Below are 22,751 nucleotides of genomic sequence, written 5' to 3' on the forward strand. Positions count from 1 at the left end.
ATAGCTTCAATGAGAAGAGCGTCGAGTGGTCCTGGACGGACTCCGTTGAGAGTTTCAACCTAAGAGACCACCGAATGGTCATGCTCGCCGACGCTTCTATATGAACAGGGCTTTATGGTATGTATCGATGGGTCTTCGCAAGCGTCTCGCTGACACGACAAGGGATCGAATGACGCTTTCTAGGCTTTGGCAACGGAGGCTCTCAAGAGCTGGACTCCCATTCTGCCAGTCGGGAAGCCAGACTTCCCTTCTTCCAATGCTTCTCATAGTCCTCTCTCATCTGGACTTGAGACTTCTCGCCCGCCTTGCCATACCCACCTCCGCCGGGTGTCATCTATAAAGAGGAATCAGTCAGCACTGCACTCTTGCACGCGGCGTCGAAACAGAACAGATATGACCTACCACAATGATCCTCTCGCCAGGCTGCATCCTGGCAGTGTTCTTCGCTCCGAGGTTGATACACCTTTCCACATACTCATCCTCGTTCCCAGCTTCTCTTCGCTTCCCTTCAAGTTCGCCCCCCAAGCCTTTGACCTCCCCCTTCTTGATCTTTCTAACCCAGATGTTCTTACCACATTGAGCATCACCTCCACCATGCAAACCGTAGGGCCTGTACACTCTCCTCTCACTCAAGATACTGACCTGCACAGGGATGCGGAACTCGATGTCTCGAATGACGCCGTCTCCGCCTTTGTGCTGTCCCACGCCACCACTGCCAGCCCTCAGACTGAACTCCCTGAGAATCACTGGATATCTCCTCTCAAAGACCTCAGCATCTGTGATCCTAGTATTCGTCATGTGTGTGTGCACACCACTTGTGCCCTCCCAATTCTTACCCGCACCACTCCCGCCCGCAATAGTTTCATAATATCCAAACCCTTTCTGCTCCGCGCTCCCGTTCACATTCCCGCCAAAGCCAAAAGTCAAGTTGTTACAATCTCCTTGACTCGCCGCACATGCTTCGAAGCACTTGAACACTACATCCGTGACACGTTGGCTGGTCAAGACGTTACCGCCCACCACGGCGGCCTTCTCACTGGGAGAGAGAAAACAGCCCGGCGGGATGCGTACGTCCACAGGCTTCAAACACCCTTGGTTAAGGGGAATATCCTGATCGATCAGGCATCTCAAGCAGTAAATGATGGCCGAGTAAGTCACCGCTTCAGGTGCGTTGATGTTTCCATATACTTCTGGTCCCGTACCCTCAAAATCGAACAGGGCCTCCCCCTTTTCCGCATCGATCTTTATTTTCAAGCAGATGGGACTGCCGTCATCCATGAAATCCATCGCCTGAAGATGCTGGCCTTCAAACCTCTTGTGCACTTCCTTCAACAACTCTCGCACCGATCGCTCGGCATTGTCCTGGATGTTCTGCATGTAGAACTGCACCACCTCCTCGCCGTAATCCTCGATGAGCGCACTGATCAGGTTGATCCCCTTTTGATTCGCGGCGACCTGCGCCTTGAGGTCGTTGATGTTGTCTGCCAGGCACCGTGTGCCGCTGCACTCGGGGTACCGCGCCGGTTCATCATACAGAAGCTCGGTGATGCGCTTCTCGTCGAATTTGCCCTGCGACACGAGTTTCTCGGACTTGATCGCGGCGCCTTCTTGGTACAGTTCGCGCGAGTGAGGGGGCATGCTGCCGGGCAAGATGCCGCCTATGTCGGCGTGGTGGGCGCGCGAGGCGACGTAGAAGATGATTTTGTCGCCGGAAAAGGCGGGCGTGACGACCGTGATGTCGGGAAGATGCGTGCCCCCGTATTCCGGATGGTTGGAGACGATCACGTCCCCCCTTTTCAGCTGGCCCTTCCAGATCTCCGCCTGTGTGCGCACACAGGTCGACATGCTCCCCAGGTGGACGGGCAGATGAGGGGCGTTGGCAACGAGGCCGCCTTCGGCGTCGAATAGGGCACAGGAGTAATCCAGCCGTTCCTTCACGTTTGTGCTCACAGAGGTCTTTTGCAGCGCTCGCCCCATCTGTTCGGCGATGGCCATGAAACGATGCGCGAAGATCGAGAGCAAGATGGGATCGACTTCCTTGGTGTTGGCCCTTTTCGCCGTCCCTTCTTCGCCAATGTTGATCACCACGTGTGTCTCGATTATCAGTGCCGATGCCTTGGGGTCGATGATGATTGTCTGCGTCCCGTCGGCAATGATGGCGGGGCCAGGGATCCGTGTACCCACTTCCAGATCCTCGAGTCTGTAGATCTTTGTGGGGAGACGGCCGCCTTCAAAGTAGACCTGCGATGTCGTGTAAGCCTTGTCCTCCGCCACGTCTTTTGGCGTGATTTCCTTGAGTTGCTGGTCTGCCGTTTTGGACAGGCCCCGAAAGGATTTCCCAATCCCACGCACGCGCACGTCGTCCACGATGATGTCTCGGTCCGGTAGGGTGAAGCCGAATTCCTGCTCGTGCTGGCGGACAAAGGCGTCACCGAAGGCCCAGTCGTCGCCGTTATAAAGTCCCTTTGCTTCGTCCGGGTTGGGCTTGATTACCATCAATGCCGACTCGGTGCCGCGGTATCGCATGTTGAGATATTCTTCGTACTCGATCGAGTCGTCTCCAAAGCCCTGATCCTTTAAGCGCTTGCGGGAACGTTCTTTGAGTTCGTTCATTTTCGCCTTCAAATCATCGCGGGAGGAGCCGCTTTTCATATCCCAAACGTGAGATTCGGGAACTTGATTTTCGTCCACGACGTCGGCGAGAGCCATCCCATAGGCGGACAGGACGGAAGAGTATCGATGGACGAGGATCTGTCTGATGCCCAAGGATTCGGCAATGGCAACAGCATGTTGGCCTCCTGCGCCGCCGAACGTCGCGAGTCGATGCTGTGAAGTGTCGTGTCCCCTCGCCTCGGTGAGTGATCGGATAGGTCTTGTCATAGTCTCATTGGCAATCTTGATGAAACCATACGCCACCTCGTCCGCTGACATGTTCTTGTTTGTCTTGCTGTTGATGTCCTTTGTGAGCTCTTCAAAGAGTTTCTTGCTGGCCTCTGGATCGAGCCCTTCGTCTTCATGTTTGCCGAAAATCTTGGGAAAGAAGTCCGGGAGCAGTCGACCGAGGAAGAGATTTGCGTCGGTCACGGTGAGTGGGCCGCCTTTTCTGTAGCATGCTGGTCCAGGATGTGCACCAGCAGACTCGGGTCCTACGACGAATAAGCCATTTCTAAAGAATAGCCGGGATCCGCCTCCTGCAGCAACGGTGTTGATGTCGAGCTGAGGAGACTGGATAGTAACTCCTGCCGTGGTGGTCTCGAATACGTGCTCATATCGTCCTGCGCCGTATCGGCTGACATCTGTACTCGTCCCGCCCATATCAAACCCTATGACCGGGGTTTTGGTCTCTGGATCGTAAGAAGTCAATGCATAACCAACAACACCACCGGCGGGTCCGGACAGAATGGCCCGCAAGCCCGAGAACTGATCCACGTCTACAAGACCTCCATCGGACTGCATGAACTCGCACCTTGCGCCTCTATCGCCTTCCTCTTTCTTGACACTCTCCGTGCCCAAACCACCTTCAAAGCCGGCTTGGAAGCCAGAAATGTATTTCCTGATGGCTGGTGTGAGGTAGGCATCTGCACAGGCTGATGTCGCTCGAGGCACCAATTTAATCATCGGCATAAGTTCATGACTTAGACTTACGTGCTGAAAGCCAGTATCGCGCGCAAGCTTGCCGACCAATGCTTCGTGAGCGGGAAACGTGTAGCCATGCATCAAGCATACGGCAATACTTCGGAAGCCTTCATCGTAGAGCTCCTTGAGTTGTTGCTTGATCTTGTCCTCCTCGGGCCTCCTTAGTATTCTGACTGCCTCTCCTGACAGGCCTTGAACGAGGTCGCTGTGTTTGTAGTCCGCATGACTGGTTTCGGTTTTTGTCTTATGCCGTTCAGGATCTTCGGCATAGTCTTCCAACGTCACTCGTTCATCAATCTCAACGACCTTCTGGTAGAGCACATCAGGCCGTCGGATCGCCAGATCAAAGATCTTCGGGCGGGACTGGTTCCCTATCTCCAAACAGTCTTTAAACCCCTTCGTGACGACCATGGCCATTTTCTCTCCTTTCCGCTCCAATAATGCGTTGGTTGCAACAGTCGTGCCCATGCGAATGCTTTCTATCTTGCTTGTGTCAAGTGGCTCCCCTCTGGGAATCTCCCGGCCCGTGAATTTTGACATGAGCCTTCGAATCCCTTCCAGCGGGGCGTCGTCGTAATTTGAGGGGTCTTCGGACAGGAGTTTGATGATAATGTCATCATCCATACGACCTGTTCCCGGGTTCCCAACACAGTCCGTGAACGTGCCTCCTCGCTGTATCCTATTAGATACTTTGCAAACGAATTAGTAAACCATCTAACTCACGTCGATGGCAATGCGAATGCCTCTTTCTGCGCCCCCAGCATCCCCCATCGTGTGTAAGTCTCACAGTGAACACAGAGACCGTTTGAGAAACAGTGAAACAAATGTCCTGTGCTGGATGCCAGAACAAGTTTGAAGAGTCACGTTAGAGAATCAGATGTTTCTTCATAGGAGAAGTCCGTATCAGTTTACATCGGGCACTTGCCCGAGAACTTAGAAGAATCCGGTTTCAATGTTTCATCGAATGCAGAGTCTGGAGAAGGTATACACCTCTATAGTCGAATTTATGCAATCGAGATATCGCAATCCGTGTATCGTACAAGAATGAAAGGCTATGGCATGATTTGCGGTTTCGTCATTGCATTTTGTCACTTCTGCGCTTGGCTCGTTTACATTCCACCATAGCTCATGTACGGTGGATTGTATGAGCGCAAACTGCGGAAACCAAAAAGATCTTCGTTAGGTGAAGCAGGTTGAGCAGGTTATGCAAAAAGAGACAAACCATCTGTTGAAACAGTACAAGGCATGGAAATAACTTTCATCCATCAGCCATTTCCCATGAACATACACCATTCGCCAGCCATGTATCCCAAACAAACACTCTCCAAATCAGAAGACGCATGCCAGTCCCCATTCCCTTTGAATTGCCACATTGATCTTCATAAAAAAAAAGGTCGCTCGTTTCCGTCCCTAGGCCGTCCTCTCTGCGAAAGACTGGTCAATTCGTCCCTGTCATATCCCAAGCATCTCAAAGCTTATCGATAAGGGGTCATGAATCTGAGCTCGAGTCTCTGTCCTTGCTACTTCCGGCCGCTCTCTGGAAGCCCCGGTCGCCACCTTTTGTGACACAGTGCTTCACAACCCAGGGATGACGGAGGACATCATCAAGTGGAATCCGCTTCTCGGGGTCAAGGACCAGAAGCTGTGGTAAGCTCCTGTTAGCAATTCTCCACAGACACTGGGAGATATTTGGGATTAACTCACTCGCATAATTAGGTCCTTTGCCTCGGGACTGACGAAACTGGGAACTGCCATGTCGCATCGTGCAATCCTTCGCTGTGTCATGATCGTGGTGTCCTCAAAGGGCGCTTCACCAACCAGAAACTCGTAAGTCAGAACACCCAAACTCCACAGATCGACTTTTTCATTGTAGAAGTTGTCGGAGCTTCCTGGTTTAAGCATTTCAGGTGGGAGGTAATCCAATGTGCCGCACATTGTTTGTCTTCTGTTGTTCGGGGCGTGAACCGACCACCCGAAGTCAGAAATCTTGATTTCCCCGTGTATGCCGACGAGGATGTTTTCGGGCTTGATGTCTCTGTGCATGACGTGCTTTTTATGCAAATACTTGAGAGCCGCGGCCATCTGGGCAATATATTGCGCGGCTTTCCATTCAGGGAAACGACCTTCCTTGCGAAGATGCTTATACAGCTCACCCTTGCCAGCGAATTCGAGAATCAAGAACACTCGCTTACTGTCGTGGAAATGGCCAAAGAGCCTAAGAATGTTGGGATGTCTTAGGTTGGACTGAATTTCGATTTCTCGTCGGACTTGCTTCTCCACCTTGCCTTGTTGCAGCTCGGATTTGTGAAGGACCTTCAAGGCGCAAACGAACCCCGATGACCTTTCGCGGGCAAGATAAACTCGACCGAATTTTCCCTTCCCCAGCGGCTTTCCAATCTCAAACATACCAAGGTGGAATTGTTTGGGTGCTTGTGGGTGGTCGAAAAAGTATTTTGGAGTGGGTCTACTTCGCAGGGAATCATCGCTCTCGTCAGACTCGCGGGCTGCTTGGAGCGCTACCCGCACGGGCGAAGGTGGGTGGGTGGGCACAGTGGTTGTGGTTGTTATCGTTGCGATTGAGACTGTGTTCTGTTTGGATTCCGTGGTGACTTGGAGGGGATACTTGACAAGATTTGTCCGGGATTGAGTTGAGGACACGGCTGGCAATACTCCTGGACCGCCGCTCTGTTACGGTAGAGTTAGATATGGCCCGCAAACAAGAGAGGTCATTAAGAAAACAAGCTACCTTTGATTTGAGAGTGGTGGCTGGTGGCGCTTCATTTTCGTCGTTGACGCTGAGGTGCTCGAAGCGGGATTCCAGAGTTTTAGTTGCCATTCTGCGGAAATGTTTGCAGTGAGGGACGGGAGAAAGAGAAAGCGTGATCAAACAGAAACAAATGTCGCAGACTCCAAGATGAATACAATCGGGGCGCAGCTGGGTACTGTGGTACTGTAGTCGCAATCGATGGTTTTCGGCGACTCGGTCATCTATGAAGTCGACCGGGTCTTGGCATAAACACAGATCGTCGGCAGGGGCAACCGCCTCACTAAGCCTCGCACCTCCTCCCTTTCGCTTCCCCGCGCTGGCCTGCGCCGAAGAGGTTTCAGCGATTTGCTCACTTCTGATTTCGCCCGACGCCGAACACCAAAACATTGTTCCCATTCAGACATCTACCTCTACAAGGGGTCGTGAGCAAGGCTCCAGGTGACGTCGCAGTTGACGCAGTCGCCATGGCGGTCAACGGCCATCGGCCGCCTGATGGTTTCAACACCACATTCCCCTCGCCCTCTGCCGCTCCTCCGCGGTCGTTCTCGATTGAAGGCTTTCGCATTACTACCCAGAAATTACCCATCCTGAAGGCCGGGCCTATTGAAGAGATGACAAATAAGCTTGGAATAGCTCCACCTGAAATGATCTTTGGCGATAACTTCGTGGAAATTGAACACGCATCTTCCCATTGGGGGATCAAGTTTGACGCCTTCGGAGCGCTTGATCGAGTTGACAAGACCGGGGAGAAGAGGCTGAAGGTCGCCTACTCCCAAGAATGGCAGCAGAGCAGAGAAGACGCGCATGACATCAAAGAAGTCATCAAACCGTTCGACTGGTCCTATACCACTGACTATAAAGGTGATCTCGCACCTGGCAGCCCTGCGTTTCACGCTGCAAGCGACGCCATCCCTTTCGAGCTATTGAAGCGACCAGACCCCATTCTGTTCTTCGATGATGTGATTTTGTACGAGGATGAGCTTGCCGATAATGGCATTGCCATGCTTTCATGCAAGATCCGAGTCATGCCTGCGCGATTACTCCTCCTCTGTCGATTCTTTATGAGACTGGACAACGTGGTGGTCAGGCTACGCGATACCAGGCTGTACATCGACTTCGGCAAGAAGGAGGCAATCAGAGAATACATCGCAAAGGAGGAAGCGTATGAAAGGGTTCGTGATGAATTGGCGAGGAGGAGGGATGACGTGACTGCAGTGCTGCGAGATGCAAATCAAATGGCCGATTTCTTACCCGTTGTCGAAAAGACCCTCGAACAAGTCCAATTGGGAACATGAACCAGCCGCCGAGATAACAGCTCATACGTGAACGGACAAACTGCGGTCTTTGTGCGATCAAAAAGGCACGTTTAGGCTGGCAAGGAAGCCGTGGTTCCTATCCTAAGAAACGCCTGGGCTAGTCGGACGTCGCACAGGACAATGACGAGACGAGATGTTAAGGAGTCAGGCTTTGGTCATTGCTGTTTCCATAGATGGAGACCTCTTTATCAGACTGACATCGCGGCTCGGGACATGTCAATCCGAACAAAGAGGGTAGGTACGAGGTACACTTTACAGAAGCGGAACCACATACACGGGCTTGATCGAGAACAGACGGCATATGCCCCCTCCCCGGCGCTAGACATCAACAGGGCTGCACTGACCGGGAGGTGGCGGGATTACCCAGTACTCGTGCACGGTACGAGTAAGATCAAGATGCGCAAGGATGTCATGAGCCGGTTGGTTTGCCGGGCATGAAGGACATGATTTTTTAGCCTTGAGGCAAGGCTGCATGTAGCGCCAAACTTCAATGAACCTCCTCAGGACTCCGTGTTCAACCCGGGCACCTACCTTTGTCGGTCCTACTCTCAAGATCCGCGCACCACCGACGCGCCTTTTCTCAACTTGCTTCGTCTGCATCCCTGCTTCTGTCCTCGCATGTTCTTCTTCTTGTGGTACGGTCAAATGGCCTTCTATTCCTTGTCATCGAGCAACATGAGAGGCTGTGAAGAAGGGAACGGAATTCGCTGAACGAACTAATCGAGATCATCCTTATCTAGAGTCAGGCCGGTGGAGACCTCCCAGAACGCGCTGGAACGCGTGTTGAAAGGTCACCCACCAACCCAGGGAAGTTGTGTGGGAGTCTGCGCGAACCATCCGAGCGACGTGGATGAGGCTAATTTCCACTGCCCGAAAACGGGAAAACGTCAACCTCCAATCTGGCCAATGATATCGTTTCATGCTCAGCCTTCTGCTAACCCCTACTTGCCCCTATTCCCACTTGCGCATTCTCTCGAGAATCATCCCCGGCCCTGAAGCCAGCGATATTTTAGCATGAAGCCACAGATCCCACAACGGAAAGACGACGCCGGCTCGCTCTCCAGTGTCTAGGCCGCTCGGCAATTCTCGCAAATCCCCCACGGCAGACGAGCTTGACAAGGTTGGGCCCTGAAATTCCATCAGCACCACGAGGCAACTCATTTTCTAGCTCAAATCTCGCCCTATCCCCCCCTGCCTGCCTTTACAACTCTCATTTGAAACTGCACAAACGCTTGTTTGATCTTTGCAGTGCATGAGCACAATAATGGGCCGGCAGGGACTCCTCTATGTTCTGGCTCTGAGTATTTTCCTTTGTTTCTGCAATGCATTGCCTTCAGTGCCCGTTGCAACAGATCCCATCCTCTCAACTCTAACGGTATCGACAGTTGTACCATCTTTGGTGACGGTCTACTCAGTCGTTCCCGCGACCGACGCGGCACCGAATGCTCTGGCGACAATTACCACCACGATCGATGGCCTCCCAACAACAGTAACATCAACTGCAGTGGTAGCTGGTTCGATAACTAGTACGATCGTCTCGACCGTCTCTTTGACTACAAATCAAGTGGTCGTCAGTATCATCGGCTATTCAACAGTTTTCGGTCCAGATCCGATCGCCACGGTAAGCCTTTCGCCATTGTATTCTCGGCAAGCTGCATTGCGCTTTCTGCCCTGGAAGATTTATGAGCCACAAGACAGTCTTCTTGTCATCGACATGCCTATGTCCATTTTCTCGTGTCAGATAACTGACGAGAATGCAATCAGACAACTGCTTCTAGTGTATCTCCTGCAACGGCAGCATCTACGTCAGACACACCTTCATTGACCATTACATCTGCATCGGAAACGTTGCCGACTACTGCCTCTGTCCAAGCAACCAGCGCCTCAACGACCTCGAGTGACACGTCTACAGCGTTAGCATTCACAGCAAACCAACCCAGTTCATCAGCAGCAGTCACCGGAACCAGTGCTCCGTCACAAGCGTCACACTCTTCATCTTCATCCAAAGGACTCACCGCGGGTGCCAAGGCTGGGATCGGCATTGGTGTTGCTATAGGAGTCATCTTGCTAGTAATTCTGTCGTTTTTGCTTGGTCAGCGATATTCACGCCGTCTCAACGGGCTAGCGAAGGCCAATACCGATCTAACCGGCGCCGATGAAAAGGACATATTCCAAGCTGGTCGCCCTTATGAGTCCACCGGGTCCAAGCACCATTCTCTGGGACTGTCTGCTACCAAGGGGCCAGCGTCTTCCATGAACACTACGGCAATAGGTAGTGGTTCGGAATCTGTGAGCGGCAGGTCCTACGACATGCCGCTTTCAGACTCTTCAAACAATCGTGTGAACAACCCGGAACTATCGGCTTTGCCTCCAATCGAAAATGAAGACCAGCCCATGTATGTCGGTGTTCCCTCGCACATGTCGGGTTCGAAACGTTGGAGTATGAAAGAATATATGAAATGATGCATTACCTCATTCGCTGTTTGTTCATCAATCTATATTGTCTATGAAAGCTCCCCGATGTCGCGGCGACCCGACGAGATCTTACTTCGGAGGGCAATCTGCCCCATTAACGACAGAACTTCGAGCTCGGAATGACTGCAACGTCGAACGAGAAGTTCTCGTTCGACAACAAACATGCGTATCCACTCAGATGCCAGCTCTGCGGCAGCGCCACAATGCCGAACGGAAACTGTTGGAGGACGTCTCATTCCGGAAAACCTTGCCACGGATGGCAGCCCAGATACGTTTGAAGCCTCGGACGGAATTTGATATCGATCAACAAGGCAGCGGCGCTGGTGGCCGACGTGAGATATTTCCATCACGTCACACCTCAATCCTGCAGCTGGCACCGCTATTTTCTACATAGTACCGAGACTGGCCAAAATCTCTCCCAAGACATTGCAAATCACTCCGCCAGAAGACATGGTCAGCAACCTTTATCGCTACGCGACAGTCCCGGAGTACTCCGGAGAGACTTCCAGCCTGGTCCCGGGGCACTCGGCCGTTCAAATTCAACCATTTGCACGATTTTTTAATGTCACATACTCCACGGAAACTCATCCCTTTTGCTTGACATTCGGGTAAAGTAGCTATTTTTTAACCTGTACGATATGTACGGAAACGGACCACAGTACGTCAGGGCGAGCGAGGGCCCCACGGGGGAGGCGATGTCGCGAGTTGAAAGCAGACACTCAGAGAAAGCATACAGCGATGGCTGCCAGGCGTTCCATTATGACTAGTGTTTAATATATAATCCGAGTCATCTCCTTTATCTCAGCCTGATCAGAAGCTTGCCTGATGTTTTCTTCGCATCAGCTTGCTGCCAGAAAAGGATTAGCTTGCCAAGGAAATATCACGTGTCGTGAGCTAGCGACAAAATTGGACGATCACGTTCCCCAATATTCAACTTTTTACCTTTTCACTATCCCTCCGAGTACTTACGTATCGAGAGACCACCGCTCCTCAATCGTCGCTGACCCCTAGAATCAGATTTGACAGATCTTTACAACTTAGCTGGCTGATTTGCGGCGGACGGTTGACGATGCCGGCATTATTGGAGGATCCAGAATCCCCGGTAGTCTATCGGGCTTCGGGCCAGAGTCCGTACCCGACCCCAGACAATCCGCAAATACCTTCGTCAATATTCCCCAGACCTGTCACGCTTCGAGACCGTGTCACTGTTGCAACCCTGATACCATTCTTCTCTCCGGATGCCGTGCCAAAGAGACTTCTTGCATACCTTTCGGAGCAGCTCAACAAGGAAATTGAGGGTGGGGACACGTACCCCATGATCAATCCTTTGCAGCTGGAAACTTTTGGGCCCTACTGGTTTGGCAATTTTGGTGCTGTCATGGTTCTCGGTGACATTGGAGGCATTGAGGCCGTGTCCGACATGGATCACGACGGCGTTGACTGGAACAAAAAGTGCCTGGGCAGTTTTTATATCAAGCCCAATTATCCTGGTCGAAGCAGTCATGTCTGCAATGGTGGGTTTCTAGTCACTCCTGCGGCTCGTAACAAGGGCGTCGGGAAATCGATGGGACAATGCTATCTAGATTGGGCACCTCAGCTGGTAGGTTCGGCGGTACGAGCCCAGGTGAGGGCACACAAAGCTGATATTTGCTAGGGGTATACCTATTCGGTATTCAACTTGGTTTACGAGACAAATACTGCTTCTACGAGGATATGGGATTCGCTTGGTTTCAAGAGGATCGGAAGAGTCCCCGGTTGCGGGCATTTAAAATCATCGGAGGAACCTGTCGATGCAATCATCTACGGCAGGGATCTCAGAGCAGAGGGGGAAAATGACCTCTCTGAAGAGCGCTTCGACAAGATAAGGTACTACCTGAGACATCAGCTCTACCCGCAAGGTGCCGATAGATCGGAGAAAAGTCGACTAAGGAGTGCTGCTACTCACTATAAACTAGTCGCGGATGCGGATGGAGGCCCGGAGAGGTTGTTTTTGAAGGACAAAGAGGTCATCTCAGACCCTCAAGCACAGTACGATATCGCCAAAAGGATCCATCTCCAGGCTCATGCGGGCATCAACAAGACCACCGCCATCATAGCAACCCAGTATCATTGGATCCGGATCAAAGAAACTGTGAGCCACGTCATCAAGAATTGTCTTGAATGCAAAGATCTCAATAAGTCGATGATACTGCGCTCGGAGAATCGACCTGGCCGAAGTAGGACGATTGATGAGGTTCCACCAGCTCTATTGCAACCACAGCCAGGGCAGCCTACACCAACATCAGTCATAACGGCGCCACCTGCACAAACACCACAGCCACCAAATTCCGCACAAACAGCAGCCGAGGTGCGAGCCATGCCACAGCGGGATCAGGACATTACGACGAATCACATCTCCGATCATATATCTGATCACGATTTCACGTCAATACAGCAACCCATGGATTTGTCTAACGACCATGATCCGCTAGTTAACGATCCGGATGCTCATCTTCACGCCTACGACGAGATGGCCATCGACCCGCAGATCATGGAACAGATACAAGCTCAACTTGATGCCGACTATAATCCGAACAGCAACGCATATGTCTCGCCAGGAATGCCCGCTTTCACGGATCCTTCGCATTTGCAATCGACCCACGATCCACGCGACTTCAGCCACCCAGCGGCTGAGCATCATTTCATTCGTGACCCCAACCCACCAATACTGGGACACGATCACGTTATGGACGAGGGCGGTGCAGGCACAGGGCTGAATAGTATGCAACCTATGCAACATGTATTGCAAATGGACTATATCGACCCGCAGAACGAGCAGCAATTCAAGCTCGAGGATCAATTCAAGCTTGAGCCACGATAAAGGGCAGCGCTGGCGTTTCGGTTCGATCGGATTCGGGTATCTCTTGATGAGAAATGCATGTGGTCGACATTGACAAGTTTGGGCCGGAGGCTGGTACATTTTCATGGGAACGAGCTAGACGATACAACAACATATGGAAGGAGTACAGTCTTGGAGGATAGGAGGCACGCATTCAGCAAAGACTTGGGGCGAAGGGATCTGCGCCATAGACTAGGGTGACGATAGACAAAAGATCCCGATGCTGGACGACAACTTGCCGTGGCCGGGTCTCTGTCGAACGATGAATTCAGTATAAACATAGCAACCACCCAAAGTGCAGTCCTTTTTCTACGCTCCGAGAAGTTGCTGTGCTGGCCGAGGAGGGGGGGGTCGAGGGGGGTTGGGTCGGGCGTGCTGTACCCAGTATATATATTTGGTCTGACGGTCAGATATGGCCCTTGCGGTTGCTTTCAGCAAGCTTGCGGCTTTTAAAATTCCGTCAGACAAAAATGCTTTAAAAACTTGGACCATCCGATTGTCATCATCGTCTCCGTCGAAATGCTTCGACCTCACTCATCCCAACAACGAGACCCCATCATGGACACTGGGAGGTTGAAGAGGCCGGCAAGACCACCCCCTCGACTAAGGACCAAAACTGGCTGCTATACGTGTAGGGCGAGAAGGAAAAAATGCGACGAAGCGCGCCCAATTTGCGGGGCTTGCAGGAGACTCGAGATTCAATGCACATACGGAGAATTCACAAGTCCTACAACGGCGTCGCGGACTCCTCCTATTCCATCTCCGAGCGCTCGAAGCAGTACGATGGCCGAACACCCGGTGGATGTTTCATCAATAGTTCCGATGCTTCACAGGTCTCTAAGCCAGAAGCCTAGCGGACTGAGGACGGAGCGGGACTGGAACGTGTTCAATTATTGTTCAACGCGGTACATCAGGCTGCTGACTTCGCCTGAAGCTACCTCTGAATTTCGAGATGTCTCCTTTGTTTTCGCAATCGGGTTTGATGAGCCATGGGTGATGCATTCTGCGCTCGCTCCGGCGGCACTTCATGCTTCGTTTGCTGCTTTGATTCCCAAAGAAGACGCGATGCTATACACTCAAAGTGCTCTCCAAGGCTTCCAGCAGGCACTCCAACCAACAACACGTCGATCCTTTCCCAGAGACGCATTTCTTGCAGCTTCACTATTCCTCGGCGTTTTTGAGGGAGGTTGCCACCCGAGTCTCTGCTAGTTGTCCGATACTGACATTAATCAGGACTTCTATTCATCGTCGTGCAGTGCGAGCCTGACGCATTATCGCGCCATAGCCAAGATCCTGGAAGGCCAAGTTGCCGAGATCCCCCGTCTTGATATTGGTCAGCTTTCGATCTTGCATCTAACTCTACTCGACTCTGTCCTATATCATTTCTCTACGAGGCTTATATTCGAGAAAGACATTGGTGCTACCTGCAGAGCATTTCCCTACCAGACCGTCATTAAATATATCGAAGCGCTGGAAGGCGCAAAAAGAGACGGACTTACTGGACCATTGATCTTACCGGTCCTTGGCCGGACACCTCCGGCACTGTTCCTTCAGATTTACCAGATTACATGGTTGAGCAGACAGGTTCCCTTCGCCCACTGTGAGCTCTATGGACTCGCTTTGCAGTGTTCAACCGAGTTAGAGGGTCTTGCGGAAGACCATCCGATGATTGCTTCTGGCATCATCCCATCTCTCCAATCCACTGTTCCTGTCAGCATCAGCAACTCCGAGATCGCCGCAAAGCTCTATTACATAGCGACGCAAATATTTGTCGCCAAAGTTCTCAATCCGGAGGAACTCAGCAGCCAATCTCCACAGATCCGCGCTCAAATTTCTAAGGGAGCTGTGTTGTTGGAAATGTATGATGCATCTTTGCCCTGCGGACAATTTATCTGCTGGCCTCTGCTTGTCCTCGGTTGTGCTGCGTGCCCGACGACCAAGTCTGAAGTGCAACAAAATCATCTGAGCAACACTTGCGAGCTCCGTCGCTCGAGAATGCGATGCCTCATTCAGGCGAAACTTGTGCAAATCTGGAACGTCTCGTATTCAGGCTACGTAAAGCGCACCGCAGGCGCATTGAAGAAGATATGGCAACTCCCCAGCATACTTGCAAAAGTCCCTGTCAACGGATATGCTGGGAATGAAGAAGGTGAATACGATGGACTCATGGCGCTCATCCAAAAAGACGGTTTGGGAGCGGCCTCCTTACTTGCAGAGGATGGCTAGTTTGGTGGTATCCAGCCACTTCTCAAGATGGTCCTACGTGCACTGTGGTTCCATCGGGACTGTCATCTCAGACATCTGTCAATGAGGCGAGCTACTTTGACGCATTCTTCGTCGCGCATACGACTCGTGAATACTTGGATTGAGCACGGGGCTCCATGTTGGGCCACTGGGTCATCTAAACGACTGTCAGCAAATGAACATTGTCGGACTTGCATCTCTTACAATGCGGGCCGGCCTGTCCAGGCTGGATTTGCAGTGGCTCAGGGTCCTGTTGCTGCGAGGCTTTCGAGAATGGTAATATGCAAGCCGGGTACTGGACACGTCAGCGGAGATCTCAAGGCTAAGCCTGTGAAGTCGACTTACGTCAAGCACGTTGAGGAGACATGTGTATGGTGGCCAACCATACGTGTCATGCGGAACAGCTGTGTTTTGAGCGGGAGGGCTAATGACCGCATCTAGCTTCAGTTCGGACCACATCTTTCGCCAGTCCTCAGACAGCTCCTGACGCTTCACAGTCAAAGCTGCATACTTTTGCAGCTTGTCCAACTTCTCAATATTCGGAAGATACTGGTAGTTCCCGAAATTGGCAGGTCGATGACCCGCAGCAACAGAGGGCACCGGAGGCTCACCACTCGCAAGGATATGTCCCCTTGGAGTCTCTGTCTCAAGACTGAATAGCTCACATGCTACCTCCGTGGCATCGGCCACGTGGCCTTGTTCTGCGCTTAGCTGAATCACTTGATGACCTTCAGCTGCGAGCCTGTTGGCAACTTCCGCAAGCGCTCTTTTCACTGGTGGATGAAGTGGATAGAGGGGGTCTTCAGCCAGGACTCCGATTCTGAGCTTGGCATCTTCATCTTGGTCCAGGGGGCGCCAGGGTACGTCAATCGCGGTCGAGTCAAACGTGGCGGGCCCTGAGTCTATGACCGCTTTGGTCAAGACTTCCAGGGCTTCAAAATCATTCGCAAGTGGCCCTGCGCAGGCGAGTATGGGCTTCCATCCTGCCAAACCCGGTGTTGCTTGACCCCCATACGGAACCCGAGAAGATGTTGGTTTGAAGCCATAGGTGCCACAACACAATGCCGGAATGCGAATTGATCCAGCAACATCAGTCCCAACACCAAGCGGGGATCCTCGGAAAGCAAGCAATGCTCCTTCTCCTCCACTAGAGCCACCTGCGCCTAGAGATGTGTTGTGAGGGTTCAAGACTCGGCCAAAGATATTGTTGTCAGAGTCCGCCGTCATGAGTGTCTGAGGAATGTTCGTTTTCACATAGAGCACGGCGCCCAAGCTGAGTAGAATGTCGACAATCGGCGAGTTCTCCTGTGATTTCTTCCCGAGGAACGAGACGAAACCGATGGAAGCTTCGGTGCCGGCTACCTGAAAGGAGTCCTTGATGCTGACAGGAAGGCCATGCAAGGGACCAAGCAGCTTTCCCTCACTCCTAGATTGGTCGACATATTTTGCTCGTTGGAGTGCGGTGTCGAAGAATGTCTCCGTCAGACACGAAGTTAGCTGTTGCGCTATTGCAGCCCTTTTCGAAAATGCCGTTGTAACCTCGACAGAAGTGAACTCTCCCGAAGCAAGGTTGGCCAGCAACTCCGACACTCTGTAGTTTTCCGTGATTGATAGTTCACGCTCGGATAGGATCCCCGACTTCTTGACTATGTCCATGTCGAAGAGCCTGTTTGGATTCTTATCCAGCGGATGAACCAGCATCTTGGAGATATCAGAAGGAAGCTGCCACTCTGCCGGAATGGCTTCACGACACTGCTGTCGCTTTTGAGCGACCTTTGTCTGCCAATCCACCGAGTGGACGTCTTGTTCAATCATGGCGCTGATTGAGCCCATACTGGCGATTGGATCTCAGTCTTTATGACTTTGCACTATTGTCCTGTCAGAGGGTAGCAGTCAACCACAGTGGATTGCTTCAAGATCCATACCTTGCGCTCCGAGTACCTTGCGGATGGAAATCTTGCTGAATGACTCGCATCTGCCCAGCGAAACGAGCGGAAGGCGATGGCTGCATGATCCTCAGCAATATGTATCTGTTCCTCTTTGGCCTCCAAGCAACCGGCAGCGTAGTCCGGTTGTATTTGCGACTGCGTTTTCTGAAGCATTTCTCAACCGAGGACGTATCGGGACGCATTGGGACGTACAAGGACGTACCCACGCTCTTGTCCGCCTTTCAACCCCCAGCAGAGCAGAATCTGGGGACCAATCAAGCATCTTTGCGCCCTCCAATCGTCCAAATTTGCGCCACGCTCGTTGTTTTGACACTCCAGACTTCTTCTGATCAGCCACCACTGTTTCCCAGATAAATAGCTGGGTACATTTTTGAATCAGCTCGCTATTTGTCAGCCAGCCTCTGGGTGATCTTGAAAGTATATTGGCGCGGAAACCGCTGACGCTCTTGGACGGCTCGCCAACGGACGCTACGAGTGGGAGATCTTTTATTCTCCAGGCTAATCTATGACTGAGTGAGATTTCTCGCCAGGACGCTCGACGAGTTCAACAGCTCCGAACGAGCCCGGTCGTGTATTTTATCCCCGTATCTACTCACTTCGTCTGGAGTGTGCCGTCTCAGCTTCCCGCAGAGTCACTGGTATGGCGGGACCAACTGAACCCTCCCTTTTGCAAAAATTGGCCGCAAGGCTAAATCGAGACCCTGGAAGTCCGGTCGAAAAGCCGACCGAGTCCTTTTGGCAGAATCCTCGTCATTCGTTTGCTGATCAACAGTCGGAAACTTTACCCCAGGAATCCGATGTCGTTATTATCGGCTCTGGCATTGCAGGCATCAGCGTGGCACAGCAATTGCTCCGTTTGCAGCCGTCACAGAAAATCACTATGCTTGAGGCCAGGTCAGCAATATCGGGAGCAACGGGCCGAAATGGCGGACATATCAAAGCCGTCCCATGGGCCGACTATCATGCTCTCAAGGAGATACTCGGCAAGGACAGTGCAATGAAGATTACGAAATTCCGACTTGCCCATTTGGATGCATTTGTCCACGAGGCTGCTGCTCTGGGCGAAGCTGGTAAAGTTGGCTTGGTGCGACGTGTGGAGGGAGTGAGCGCTATTTTCGACAAAGAGAGTTGGGAGTCGGCAAAGATCAAGCTAGAAGCGTGGCTTGAGGACTTCCCGGAGCATCGCGAATATTGGAGTGTGCATGAGGGAGAGGAAGAGCTGATGGTACCAAAATCTCCCCACGACCTTTCTTTTAGCTGACATAGTTTGAGAAATTCGGAATCATCAACGCCTATGGTTGCATCAAGGGTCCTGCCGGGGCGGCATGGCCATATCGATTTCTTGGTTGCGTACTGTCAAATCTACTCACCAGCGGGCAGGTTGGCCTCGAAACGCACACTGTTGCAGAAGAAGTGCGTCGGAATCAATCCCAAAGTCACCCTTACGAAGTGCACACAACACGAGGCACGATATCAGCAAAACACGTCATTCATTGCACAAACGCGTACGCAGCGCATCTGCTTCCCTTCCTGAAGGGCAAACTCTGGCCTCTAAGAGGGCAGATGACGGTTCAGTCGGTACACGCAGACTTCCCACGACTTGGTGCCTCGAGATCGTGGAGTACAATGTGGGCAAGAGGCTTTGACTACATCACACAATCTCCTGGCGAAGATGGCTCGCTGTACCTCGGTGGGGGATTCTTCCAAGGTGGACCGGAGAAAGACGAGGACTTGGGAAACCCCGACGATAGCCAGCTGAGTGCGCAATGCCTTGAGCATCTAGAGACAGTCCCGTCCAAAGCATTTGCCCACGGAGCAGGCGCAACGGTCGAGAAGAAATGGACAGGGATTATGGGATTCACAGGAGATGGGTTGCCCCTGGTTGATCGTGTTGGAGAATTCATGTCTGGTCGAGCCGAGTGCGATCCCGAAATCGGTGGTGAATGGATTGCTGCAGGGTGGGATGGTTACGGCATGGTTCATTGCTGGCTTGCTGGGAAGGCACTCGCACATATTGTGATGGGACGCGAACACGAAGTTACCGAGTGGTTCCCAAGGGATGAGTTTGGATGCAGCAGGGAGAGGCTCAACCAGATGAGTCCGGAAGGAGCCCTCAAACGGTTTCTTGGGCTGCTGGAGACATAAGAACGTCAATACGACTCCAGAACAACCTTCGATCCATGCTTCAACCTACAGGTATACACCCGGCGGTCGTTGCAACAGTCTTCTCCTATTATCAACATATAGTGTCGTGTCTCGACAACCGAAAGAGGCAGTCCCAGCCAGCTCGAAATTTCGACACGGGCAACACGGGAGCCTTGGCTTCCCTGCAGCCAGCCCGCACTAAAGACGGCGCAAACGGATATGATTCGACATATCTTGAGGTGCTGTCGGCTTTCAGCGTCAAACCCTTCGGACATCAGCTCTGCTGCGGGATGATCTTCCTTTCTCCGCATATCTCGAGAGGCCACCAGGCGTCACTAGCCTCAACCTTGGCCTGGCCCGAAGCTTGTCGGTAATGATTCGAGGCAGTGGCAACGCTCCAGGACACTGGGATACTGGTCCGTTGATAAGGGTCTTTTCCAACATGGGTGGCTGGCGGCGAGGTCTACTAAAGGATAGCCATCCCCTTCCCAAAGTCCATCGGCATCGTGCGCACCACATTTTTCATGACAATTCATTGACCATTAAGGGCTTTCTGCGACATCGTCAAAATGACTTACGACAGACTCCCGCCGGGAACGCAGAGGATCGAGGACAGGACCGGACAGAAGATTCTACTGGCACCCCAACCAAATGCGGATCCCAATCAGCCATTGGTGAGTCTCTGTTTCCGCCGTTGTGGTCGAATGCTTTCTCACTTCTGCAACAGAACTGGTCGGCATTCCGCAAGTCTCTGCATATGACCATTTTATGCCTTTATGCGTTGATGGTGTTTGCAATGTAAGTTTGCTCGGCCCCGACTTTGCAGCGTCGTGTCGTAGAGACTGATGGCCTTACTCTCCAGCCTCTGCGTCGCCGTGCCGCTCTGGCAAGACTTCAACACCGAGCTTGGTATGAGTTATGCTGTTCTGAATGACGGCTACGCAACAAACATGGCTACGCTATCCGTTGGATGTATTATCTTTGTGCCCATTGCTCTTCGAATCGGTCGAAGGCCAGTCTACATTGTCACGGCACTGGTCATGCTTGCTGCCGCTGTGTGGCAAGCGAGGATGTTTACTGTTGGGGATATGATTGGATCGAATGCTATATCTGGTCTTGCTGGGGCTGTAAATGAGGCCATCTTCCAGGTCACCGTACGTCCGCTTCGACCTCCGAATCCTCTGGAGATGGCCGAAGAGAAACCCGCATTCACTGACATTTCATGCAACAGGTTTCGGATCTCTTCTTCGTGCATCAGCGTGGAACAATGAACGGGATATACCTCATTGTTGTCATCATCGGCAATTATCTAGGGCCAGTTGCCGCTGGTTATGTCGCCGTCTCACAGGATTGGAGATGGGTCTTCTGGTATTGCACCATCTTCATGGCCGTGGTGACTCTGGCCATGATCTTCTTCCTCGAAGAGACCAAATACACTCCGCTGGTGTTGAACGGTCGGGAAGTTGTCGTCTCCACTTCCACGGAGCAGCAGGACAACCTCACCAAAGTGAGCAGCACCAGTAAAGGCAACGCTCGTGGCTCTATCTCCGTTGATTCTACCGACGCCGCCAATAACGAACGTCGCCGCCTGGTTGACATCGACACATCCATCCCCATGAACTCATACTGGAAACGTCACTCCCTGTGGTCACTGGACAAGCAAGCAAGCACTGAACAGCGCAGCCTGGTGATGCACTTCTACCAACCTTTCCAGATCTTGGTCACATTTCCCGCAGTCATGTTCACGGCGCTGCAGTATGGATTTTGTATTGCCATGTTGGCGATCCTGGCCGTGACGCAGGCGACGCTGTATCCTTTCCCGCCGTATAATTTTACTCCGATCGGAGTCGGAAATATGAACTTGCCACCAGCCATCGGAGCTATTCTGGGCTCCCTCTTTGGCGGTCCTCTGAACGACTACTTCATTCTCCAGATTGCGAAGCGACGAGGCGGCATCTACGAGCCCGAAACTCGACTTTGGCTGTTCCTCGTACCGGGCTTTTGCATGCCAATCGGATTGTTTATGTATGGGTTGACCATCTCCAAGGTAGGCACACTCTCGCAAAGCGGGTCTCGATTCGAAAATGATGCGAATGGAAACTGACATTTACGGCTGAAGGGAATGGCCTGGCCCGTCAACGCTGTAGGAGCTGGATTTATCGGAGCTGCGATCGGAGGATGCGGTGATATTTCTCTGACGTACTGTCAGGACTGTTACCAATATGTGAGTCCCGCGAGCACCTACCACCTTCCCCTCGGAGAAACCCTTCTTTTGTCTGGTAAAGAGGTTTCGTGACTTACTCATTCTCTTTGTAGATCCTCGGTGACGCACTCACCTCCGTGGTCTTTGTGCGCAACATCATCTCTACCGCCCTCGTCTTCGCAATCACACCCTGGATGACCAACATGTGAGTACTCCTAGAAAGCCTGAGCCGGTGTGACGGGTGCTTGCCACCACCATATCTTTGCCGGAAACAGTTTTTTGATGCTGACCATTAATCAGGGGCGTGTATAACATGTTCGTTTTGCTGGGCTGTCTTGGTGTCGCTGTGGCTTTAACCTGTGTGCCTTTGATTATCTGGGGCCGCACATGGAGGGCGAAACTGGCTGGACGGTATGAGTATTTCGCTGCGAAGCAATACTGATCTCCGTCATCGGGGTGAAGGTGTCGGACTTCAATGCAGGCTGTAATCAGAAAAGGGGGGGATTACAGTACTTTCGGCAGATTTTGATCAGCCTCGTCGAGAAGAGTGTGGAAAAATTCAAAAGGATTTGTCTTCCGATCTCTCCTGTCAGTCTCCCCATAAGCGGGCCCGGTTCTCAGTTCAGGAGCCATCACACTTTCACCAGAGAAAGTGTGGAAAAGAGAAAATGGACGGATGACGAGATATCCAGCCATGGACGTGATCTAGTGACTGATCACCATTGCTCTCCCTTTGTACCAATTAGGACAAATTGGCATGACCGGCTAACTAGAATCTGCATGGAATTTGTGTTTGCACCCAGGGGACCCAAAAGAGCCGCCTCCTACCACTACTAGGTAGTGGTCTTGCTGGGAGGCTGGGGGATGGGCTTAGGGAGAGCTGGCCGGTTTGGTTTGCTTATTAGCCCTCCACGACAAAGTGGCCGTTTCTGTGTCAAATATAGGTAAGTATTAGGAAGCTGATTGACGGTACGGGATGGACAAATGACAGAGCACCACCAGTATCCCCCGAAGTGCAAGCCCAATAAAAAGGGGCTCAGGTCGCTCAGATTATGTTCAATAATGTGGGCTACTCTGGGATTAGTACTTAGACTTCCGGTCCTAGGATGGATATCATCCTCGCCTCCCCTCCCCTTCT

The 22,751-nt window shown here is 52.1% G+C and overlaps 9 protein-coding genes across 9 annotated transcripts; 6 read left to right on the forward strand and 3 right to left on the reverse strand.

Moving 5' to 3' along the window:
• Positions 1-202: 202 nt before the first annotated feature.
• On the reverse strand, positions 203-4,407 carry A1O5_03490 (5-oxoprolinase (ATP-hydrolyzing); the record flags this gene model as incomplete). The annotated part of the gene is made up of 3 exons (XM_007744101.1): positions 203-334; positions 403-4,308; positions 4,360-4,407. 3 exons carry the CDS (start codon positions 4,405-4,407, stop codon positions 203-205), a joined length of 4,086 nt encoding a protein of 1,361 aa, XP_007742291.1.
• Positions 4,408-5,125: 718 nt separating this feature from the next.
• On the reverse strand, positions 5,126-6,472 carry A1O5_03491 (AUR protein kinase; the record flags this gene model as incomplete). Its single annotated transcript, XM_007744102.1, has 3 exons — positions 5,126-5,278; positions 5,341-6,305; positions 6,355-6,472. 3 exons carry the CDS (start codon positions 6,470-6,472, stop codon positions 5,126-5,128), a joined length of 1,236 nt encoding a protein of 411 aa, XP_007742292.1.
• A 395-nt stretch (positions 6,473-6,867) lies between these two features.
• A1O5_03492 (uncharacterized protein) lies at positions 6,868-7,698 on the forward strand (the record flags this gene model as incomplete). Its single annotated transcript, XM_007744103.1, has 1 exon — positions 6,868-7,698. The coding sequence occupies one exon, from the start codon at positions 6,868-6,870 to the stop codon at positions 7,696-7,698; it is 831 nt and encodes a 276-aa protein (XP_007742293.1).
• A 1,285-nt stretch (positions 7,699-8,983) lies between these two features.
• A1O5_03493 (uncharacterized protein) lies at positions 8,984-10,182 on the forward strand (the record flags this gene model as incomplete). Its single annotated transcript, XM_007744104.1, has 2 exons — positions 8,984-9,340; positions 9,484-10,182. The coding sequence occupies 2 exons, from the start codon at positions 8,984-8,986 to the stop codon at positions 10,180-10,182; spliced, it is 1,056 nt and encodes a 351-aa protein (XP_007742294.1).
• A 1,081-nt stretch (positions 10,183-11,263) lies between these two features.
• On the forward strand, positions 11,264-13,054 carry A1O5_03494 (acetyltransferase; the record flags this gene model as incomplete). Its single annotated transcript, XM_007744105.1, has 2 exons — positions 11,264-11,794; positions 11,849-13,054. 2 exons carry the CDS (start codon positions 11,264-11,266, stop codon positions 13,052-13,054), a joined length of 1,737 nt encoding a protein of 578 aa, XP_007742295.1.
• Positions 13,055-13,630: 576 nt separating this feature from the next.
• Positions 13,631-15,298, forward strand: A1O5_03495 (uncharacterized protein; the record flags this gene model as incomplete). The annotated part of the gene is made up of 2 exons (XM_007744106.1): positions 13,631-14,245; positions 14,306-15,298. 2 exons carry the CDS (start codon positions 13,631-13,633, stop codon positions 15,296-15,298), a joined length of 1,608 nt encoding a protein of 535 aa, XP_007742296.1.
• A 62-nt stretch (positions 15,299-15,360) lies between these two features.
• A1O5_03496 (uncharacterized protein) lies at positions 15,361-17,149 on the reverse strand (the record flags this gene model as incomplete). Its single annotated transcript, XM_007744107.1, has 3 exons — positions 15,361-15,473; positions 15,521-15,611; positions 15,662-17,149. 3 exons carry the CDS (start codon positions 17,147-17,149, stop codon positions 15,361-15,363), a joined length of 1,692 nt encoding a protein of 563 aa, XP_007742297.1.
• A 756-nt stretch (positions 17,150-17,905) lies between these two features.
• A1O5_03497 (uncharacterized protein) lies at positions 17,906-19,410 on the forward strand (the record flags this gene model as incomplete). The annotated part of the gene is made up of 2 exons (XM_007744108.1): positions 17,906-18,490; positions 18,538-19,410. 2 exons carry the CDS (start codon positions 17,906-17,908, stop codon positions 19,408-19,410), a joined length of 1,458 nt encoding a protein of 485 aa, XP_007742298.1.
• A 569-nt stretch (positions 19,411-19,979) lies between these two features.
• A1O5_03498 (uncharacterized protein) lies at positions 19,980-22,055 on the forward strand (the record flags this gene model as incomplete). Its single annotated transcript, XM_007744109.1, has 7 exons — positions 19,980-20,084; positions 20,138-20,208; positions 20,273-20,564; positions 20,642-21,457; positions 21,530-21,634; positions 21,727-21,818; positions 21,914-22,055. The coding sequence occupies 7 exons, from the start codon at positions 19,980-19,982 to the stop codon at positions 22,053-22,055; spliced, it is 1,623 nt and encodes a 540-aa protein (XP_007742299.1).
• Between the last annotated feature and the right edge of the window lie 696 nt (positions 22,056-22,751).

Source organism: Cladophialophora psammophila (assembly GCF_000585535.1).
Source record: "Cladophialophora psammophila CBS 110553 chromosome Unknown aczJe-supercont1.4, whole genome shotgun sequence".
NCBI classification, from domain to species: Eukaryota; Fungi; Ascomycota; class Eurotiomycetes; order Chaetothyriales; family Herpotrichiellaceae; genus Cladophialophora; species Cladophialophora psammophila.